The sequence below is a fragment of the Calonectris borealis genome, chromosome 1 (genome assembly GCF_964195595.1).
Source record: "Calonectris borealis chromosome 1, bCalBor7.hap1.2, whole genome shotgun sequence".
In the NCBI taxonomy this organism is placed as follows: domain Eukaryota; kingdom Metazoa; phylum Chordata; class Aves; order Procellariiformes; family Procellariidae; genus Calonectris; species Calonectris borealis.
The window spans coordinates 95394834-95402097 of NC_134312.1; the positions used below are offsets into that span (position 1 = coordinate 95394834).

The 7264-nt window shown below is 44.5% G+C and overlaps 2 protein-coding genes across 7 annotated transcripts; one reads left to right on the forward strand and one right to left on the reverse strand.

Annotated features, from left to right (window-relative positions):
- Nucleotides 1-217: 217 nt before the first annotated feature.
- TXNL4B (thioredoxin like 4B) lies at nucleotides 218-2750 on the reverse strand. 3 transcript variants are annotated; one of them, XM_075168449.1, is made up of 4 exons: nucleotides 2691-2750; nucleotides 1549-1714; nucleotides 1046-1197; nucleotides 218-597 (listed from the first exon to the last, which is right to left on the reverse strand). In XM_075168449.1, exons 2-4 carry the CDS (start codon nucleotides 1678-1680, stop codon nucleotides 432-434), a joined length of 450 nt encoding a protein of 149 aa, XP_075024550.1. In that variant the 5' UTR covers nucleotides 1681-1714; nucleotides 2691-2750; the 3' UTR covers nucleotides 218-431. The 3 variants fall into 3 exon arrangements, with proteins under 3 accessions (XP_075024550.1, XP_075024542.1, XP_075024559.1); XM_075168441.1 differs by lacking the exon at nucleotides 2691-2750 and adding an exon at nucleotides 2064-2156; XM_075168458.1 differs by lacking the exon at nucleotides 2691-2750 and adding an exon at nucleotides 1952-1973.
- TRMT10C (tRNA methyltransferase 10C, mitochondrial RNase P subunit) lies at nucleotides 2135-6437 on the forward strand. Of its 4 annotated transcripts, none has more exons than XM_075168381.1 (2): nucleotides 2135-2221; nucleotides 4653-6437. In XM_075168381.1, the coding sequence occupies exon 2, from the start codon at nucleotides 4684-4686 to the stop codon at nucleotides 5917-5919; it is 1236 nt and encodes a 411-aa protein (XP_075024482.1). In that variant the 5' UTR covers nucleotides 2135-2221; nucleotides 4653-4683; the 3' UTR covers nucleotides 5920-6437. The 4 variants fall into 4 exon arrangements, with proteins under 4 accessions (XP_075024482.1, XP_075024467.1, XP_075024457.1 ...); XM_075168366.1 differs by having other exon boundaries at nucleotides 2213-2375; XM_075168356.1 differs by lacking the exon at nucleotides 2135-2221 and adding an exon at nucleotides 3852-3929.
- The last annotated feature ends 827 nt before the right edge of the window (nucleotides 6438-7264 follow it).

Sequence of the window (7264 nt, forward strand, 5' to 3'; positions counted from 1 at the left end):
TGGAAAGGCACAGTCAGTTGAACGCTCTTGAGAGCAAGCATAGTTTTTTAAATAAAGATAGATTTACTGTTATTGCGTCTGAATGAAAATGGTACTTAATAGACAATTAATGGTGCTTTAGTTCACTTAAGAAAGTTGCACTGGAGATGTCGTCATTGAGGATGCATACAACCTACCTGATTTGTAGGTGACAGTCAGCATACAACTCAAAGCACAGTCAGTTGTGTGAATTCTACGCATGAACATGCAGCTTTATTTACGAGAGAAATACAAGGTGACAGAATGTCTGTCTTCAGGAGGAGATCAATATGATCCTTCAACATAAATGCTCAAACTGTCCCAAGGTGTCAAAGGTGGCTAAAAATGCATAAAGAAAAAAGGGGATCTAGAACATCGGCCATTTCCTTAATTCTTTATCTCAGGTCAACCCATTAAATTCCTTGGTAGAGAAGGTCATATTTAGGAATGTTATTGGGATCAATAGGACTTCTCACGATAAGCTTTCCACGCATTGCTCCACGGTAAATCACTTCAATCAGATCTATAAAGTCTTGCTTTGTTTTGAAGCTTCCTACAAACTTGGTATGATCTGGAGACCTAAACATAAGCATAAGATAAAGGTAGAGTTGTAAGGTTAAAGTGTTCAAAGCAAAAACACCTAAAGACAAGAAGATGTATAATGAAATTAGGGGTTCTGATTTCGTCATTCTGAAAGAATGAACCGCACTAGTAATGGCATAACCAGGTCAGGAATATACTGTGATCTCCAAAGTCCAAAAGGGTGCAGTGTCATACCTAAGACTTTAACCATACTATTTTTTGCAGAGTCAGGCATGTTTCACAGCTGACACCTACTTATTGCATCAGAGCGTATTTCACAATACTTCTTAATTTTACATCCTTCTGGTTTCCTACGGAGTTTTCAATTCAGATGCTGGTGACAACATTATAGTTTTCGAACGTTACCTTCCCCAGACACGGTAATATAGAGAAAGACTGATAATTCTTACAGACATAATAGATAATGCCAGGTAGGATGACATACCCATAATCAACCTTCATGTGTTGTCCATTGAAGAAAAATACAGTAGATGGAATATAACTGATGTCAAAGTACTGGGTGTACACTGGAACCTTGTTCACATCCACCAGGTAAATGACCGCCATTTTACTTAGGTCATGAGCTGTCTTTGCAAGCTGAAAAGAGTGAGAAAGATGGATGACAAATGGATTGAGACGCAAGAGGAAAAAGGGTGGCAAGCTTTATAAAGTCCATTTCCCTTATGTCTCATCAGTTTAAGTAGGGCTAGAATATCATCTTATCTACTTCAAGCACTTTGTACACTCATTACAATAACATAAACATTTGCTTAATTTTCAAACCATTTTATGAATATAGATTTCATTTTACATTTGTCACCAAAATTTTCATGAGACACCATATTATCCAAAAGCAACATATGACCTTCTCTTGTATGCAACGCATATACTAGTAGAGTTTATTAAAAAAAAAAAAAAAAAGAAAAAAAAAGAAAAAATTGCTCTTACAATATCATCGAGCTGCAGACAAACAGCATCGTTATCTCTTCCAAACCGGAGAACCAAAACCTTCTCGGCCACGCTTTTTATTGCCTGATCCACCTCCCTCTTACAGGTCAGTTTGGGCAGCAGAAAACTCATCCCGACAGACCACGGCTTCCACTAAAATCCCTACCTGACGGTTAGGAAAAAAACAAATGCGTCAAAAATCAGCAAAACTTCTTCATGCTATTGAAAAAAAAGAGAGAGAAATCACCGACCACCACACCGGGCTGACAAACCCCTCGGGCTCGGGCCCCAGCCCCAGCCCCAGCCCCAGCCCCAGCCCCAGCCCCGCAGGGCGGCAGGGCCCAGACGCAACCCACCCCCGCCAACCGTAACGGCCCTCCCCCCGCAGGGCCTCGTCCCGCACAGGGGCAGCGGCAGGGCCCCACCGGCAGCCCCCTCAGGGCCCGGAGGCAACCCGGGGGGGCCCGGTGCAGACCGTCCCCCCGGCCCCGGCCTGTCCCGGGGGATCACCGTACCCCACGGGGCCCTGCGGTGGAGGGAGAAGAAAGGGCCGGAACCTTCACCCTGCAGCCGCAGAACCCCGAGGACAGCCAACGAGCACGGCGCCGCGCCCGGGCAAGAAGGCGCGGCGGACCGGCCCCTCCCTGCGCATGCGCAGGTCTCTCTCCCGGAGGTGAGCGCGAGATGGCGGAGGAGTCGGTGCTGCTGCTACAGGGCGGCCGTTAGCAGCGTCCGCCGCCCAGAGGCGTCCGCTCGCTCCCTTTTCTCTTCCCGGGTGGGACGAGAGGGGGGCCAGGCGGGCTGGAGCGCGGCCGGAGCTCGGGCAGGTGGGGCGCAGCCGTCGGAGGGGGAGGCCTCTCCCGCCCTGTTCCCGCCACCGGGGGGTACCAGCGAGAGGGTCGCCCGGGGCGCCTGAAGTGCCTCGTCATGCCGCCTTCCTCGTCCCGCCGGTGCCTCCCGGTGACCTTGGGAGCCTCCCTGCCGTGCCGCCCAGCCCGGCTTTCCTCGGTGGGCGCGGGTCGGGCCTGCGGCGCGGTGCCCCGGAGGCCGCGCCGCGCTCCCCCGCCGGTCCTCGCCGCAGCAGGGGGGAGCGAGGCGCGCCGGTGTCCCCGGGAGGGCTGTGGGGTGCTTTGAGGTGTTACCTGGCTTGTCGCGGTTCGGTTCAGTTGTGGGCTGGTTTAAAAATTGTTCCGGAGCGTGCAGTGCCGCTCGCTCTGGAAGGGCCGCATCGCTGCTCACCCTGGTCTGGCGCCCTCCCACACGGCCTTTCGGCCCGCATCGCTCTACAGGGGCCAGGTCTGCGGACAGCCGTTGTGTGGGCATCTGTGCCGGGGGAAGTAACCGAATTATTTGGTCTCTGAAAAATCAGTGAAGGGCCTTTCTGTTCCTGGGATTAGTTACAATGAAGTCATGCAAAAAAAAAAAAAAAGTGTCAGTCCTACAAATCTAGGTTCTTGAAAGAGATTTAAAGTAATTCTTGCAGTAATGACATGGTAGTGTGCATGTTGGACACGCTGAAAGGTAACTTGGCTTTTATGAAAAGCTGTCATCAGGTATTCAGATTGTGTAAATCTGCCTTTCAACTTAATTGGAGCTCCAGTAATGTAAGTTAACTGAGGAACTGATCCCTTGATTTCTCAAGCTGGACAACATACTCTTTTGATTATTACTTTTGCCAGTATCTTTAACACTTAAATCTAAAATTATTAACATCTCTATTGCAACACTTAAGAATTTTTTCTTAACGTCATACTATTGGGGTTTTTTTGCTCATTTTGTTTTAATAACAGTAGAAAATGAAAGGTCAGTCACCAATTTGACCGATTAGAGTATCATAAAATGCATGCAGTTTATATAATGTTTCCTAATAATACGCTGCTCTTTCTGTGGCTCTTTATCTGGGCAGATATATATATAACCCCAAAATTAGATTAACTTGTTCTTCTTTATATCAGATTATTTTCAGGTGGTAAGTTATTAGGGAGATTATGAATTTTGCTTTTAAAATTTGGAGCTAATGTTTAAGTTTTGGCCAAATCATGTTTTCTCAAACACTGAAACTTCACTGCTTTTACTTAGGTAGGTTTGCATAAGACAAGGAAAATATTAAACATTCTTTGGTCTTTTTCTTTTTGCAGACCTTTTACATTTAAATACAAATGTGTATGAAATTAATGGGACTGTGGGTTTCATGTCCTTAGCTTTATGTGCCAACATCAACTTCACAGGCAATTTAGCAAAAAGAAGCAGCTTGGTCTTTTCCTGTAGTAGTTGTTTATTCTTCCATCTCCCCTTCTTTCTAGGAGGTGTCCGGTGAATCGGGTGTGGAAACTTATTTGGGTGGAATGATAACTGGCTTTTTTCCCTTTCTCCACCTCTTGGTTGGTTGTCCCTAAGATCGGTTCTCTGATCTGGCTCGTAGCGTGGCCATGTGAATGCTTGCACTGCTGACAGAGCCAGGAACAAGGGGCTGACAGGACATAAGAGTGCCTTTGTTGGCAGTAGTATTGGCTTAGCGAAACTATGGCTTCGGTAGTTTCAGTAGTTCCAGTGACCTGCCATGTGGAAATTCATAGAAGAGGAAAAACTTTAGTACTAAAGTTTGCCAATAGAGCTTTCCCAAAATATAATGGTAAAAGCAAAAATGTAATCTTCTGTGATACAGAGTTTTTCCAGAAAATGGTACAAGATGAAGCATCTTGTCCATTTTCACAGTATAGGTAAATTAAGTAGGCATCTCTGGACGTGTATAAAAATATTTTCTCTCTCCGTGCAGCATTTTGGTTGCGAAGGTTCTTATTTGTCATATGATACGGATAACTTAAATAGATCTCAGACAATACTTAAAGGTTGTTTGAATGCATTTTGAATTGCAGTAAGTATAGCTGTTTTAAGCAGCAGAGCTAACCATGTCTTTTCACAGCAGTGCCACATACGCTGTTTTTATTTAGAAAACAGTAGAAAAGTAATAGTGGAAACAGGAATTTCTAGGATTCCCCAAGAAGTAGATTATTGTCTGTCAGTGTTACTAAGGATGAAAATCTGTGTGCGTTTTCTTCATGATTTCTGACAAGTTTTTTTTTCCCCTTATTGGTGTTTTCCAGATAAGTGTTTGAACACAGCACATGTCTAAGTATGCAGTCGGCTAATGTGCTTCTGAAAAAAATTGTAAGATGTTCTGTCCTTCCATTTGCTACACAACATGGGATGAAAAAGAATTTGTTTCCACTCAGTAGAACTCTGAGTTTATCACTTTGCCTGAAGCAGGACAATTCATGCAATCCCTCAGAAAAACTAGATTTAGATGGGTGGAAGAAGGTCATGAAATCTGGATTGAAAGAAGTCAGTGAGACTGTCTCTGAGCGTAAGGAGCTTTCCACTTTGGCTGCTGCACGTGAGATTTTGGAAATGTGGAGACTAGCCGGCAGATCGGTTCCAGAAAATATCAGTGAAGAACAGCTAAAAATCTTTATGGAATGTCCTTCCAAGTCAGCCAAAAAGAAGTATTTAAAATATTTGCATCTGAAAGAACTTTACAAGAAAAACGACAAAAGAAAGATGGATGAGAAAAGGGAAAGGAGGCTGGAAACAGCTTCAAAAACTGATGAGACCAGAAGGAATTCATTTGTATGTTTGTGGGCCAACTGTATGGATAGAGCATACAGTTGGAGGGTTGCTCAGTCCATGATCTTTGGCCAACCTCTAGTATTTGACATGTCTTACGAAAAAGATATGTCCATCCGAGAAGTTGCAAATACAGTGAGACAGATAGTATTAAGCGAATCCTGCAATCGAAGATCTGTGGATCCATTCCATATCCACTTCTGTAACTTCAAAGACGACAGCCTCTATCATAAGGAATTTATCAAGCATTATAGAGAGGCGTGGGGCAAACTGCTTATCACTGTGACGGACCAGTGCTACACAGATGTCTTTCCAAAGGATAAGCTTATCTATCTGACTGCTGATTCTCCCAAAGTAATGAAAACATTCGATCACGATAAAATCTATATTGTGGGGTCAATGGTTGACAGGAGCATAAAAACAGGAGTCTCTTTAGCACAGGCAAAGCGACTGGGGCTGGAGACCGCAGCCCTTCCATTGGAGAAGTACTTGCTTTGGAATACTGGTGCCAAAAATCTCACGCTGGATCAAATGATGCATATTTTGTTAACCTTGAAAGATACTGGAGACTGGAAGAAGGCTCTGGAATTTGTTCCAAAAAGGAAATATTGTGGCTTTGTAAGCAAGCCTGTGCATGAACTGAAAAAAACCTTAAACCTGATCAACACACTTAAACTTGGAAAGAGACAGGAAGAAGTAAGAAAGCAATTTCCCAAGAACTACTCCAAGAGGCTAATACAAAAGTAGAGTGATGGGGAAGAGCATGATTTATTACGAGCAAACTGTGCCCTTGAATGCTCCGGTTTCTCGGGACTTCTAGAATTGTATTCAGCTATTTATCTCTAAAAATGCCTTTATTGGTCAAGTTTGAAAGGACTGTTGTTAGGGATTTTTTAAAAAAATTACCTTAGTATTCCAGCTGTTTGAATTTATTCACAGATCGTTGAAAGTATGTAAGAGAAATAAGATAATCTGTTCTAAAAAATTACTATGTACAAAGAATATAAATCTGTTCAGTTGCATCATGCTGGGACAGGGGTGACTGTAACTGAACACAAAGGTTGTTCTTCAGAGAATACCTCAGTGCTTTGGGTTTGCAGGCAGTGGCCATCCACAGTCGTCTTCTAAAAGGTTAGCTAAGATGAAATAGAAGAGACCTTTCCCTGTTACTTCCTGGATTCTCTTTTGGTGTGTAGATGAATTGACTTTTGATAGCTGAGCCAAAAACAAGTGGTATAAACCTAGCATGAGTTTGGAGAGTTGCACGATTTGTTTCTGGGTGTTCTGTCTGGCACAAATTAAGTCCCTATTTGGAAGGAATAATCCAAATTTTCTTGACATTGCCAAAAAAATACCTTATGTACTTTTGTGTAAGACATTTATCCCCGAATGCCTCTGTTTTCCGTTCATATAACATAGATATCCCAAAGCGCTGGAACTTTTGAGATGATACACTGTCCTATTAGTAAATACTTACAGGAGCAGAAAGCCTTGTAATATTTCTCCCAGCTGAAAATGTATTGATTGGTCTGTCTGTGAAAGTCTGTGTTCAGGCTGCAGAGCTACGATGGCTGTGGTGTTACATACAGTTCTTTCTGCTCTCTGGAGGAGGAGGGGTTTCTTGGTGCCTTTACGGGTGCTTACATCTTTTTGATTTAATCTAGTTGACTACCCCACCACTTGAAGTCAATGATGGCAGAGGGTGGGTTTTGTCCTGAAAATTCAAAAACTGTGAGTGGGGAATGTAATTTCAAAGAGTGGGCTCCAAATATACCTGGGGTTGGCGATGATCCATTCTCTCTTGCGAGGAGGGTTAGAAGGCAGAGGACGGTGCTACCCCAGTACTGCCCTTCACCCCTTGTGAAGCGCGGGGGCTTCCGGGCGTGGAGAACCCCTGGCGTGGAGAAAGACCTGCTTCCTTTTGGCTGTGTCTGGTGGGGTCGTACGCAAAGCTTCATCCCCGGGCAGCGCGTCAGGCGCGTCTGAGGGCCGCCTCCCAGCTCCCCTGTCCAGCCCTCGGGCACAAGGAGCGGCTGCGTGAGTGTGCAGCCACCTCACCATAAAAACAGCCTCTTCTGGTCTGTGAACTGTT

Bases quoted from the DNA above. Each gene is read 5' to 3' on its own strand.
- TXNL4B (XM_075168449.1), bottom strand. From the start codon at position 1,680: ATGAGTTTTCTGCTGCCCAAACTGACCTGTAAGAGGGAGGTGGATCAG. The intron at 1,198-1,548 runs GTAAGAGCAATT...CACTCTTTTCAG, and splicing joins GTCTGCAGCTCGATGATATT to CTTGCAAAGACAGCTCATGA. The intron at 598-1,045 runs GTATGTCATCCT...GCTTATGTTTAG, and splicing joins CACATGAAGGTTGATTATGG to GTCTCCAGATCATACCAAGT.
- TRMT10C (XM_075168381.1), top strand. From the start codon at position 4,684: ATGCAGTCGGCTAATGTGCTTCTGAAAAAAATTGTAAGATGTTCTGTC.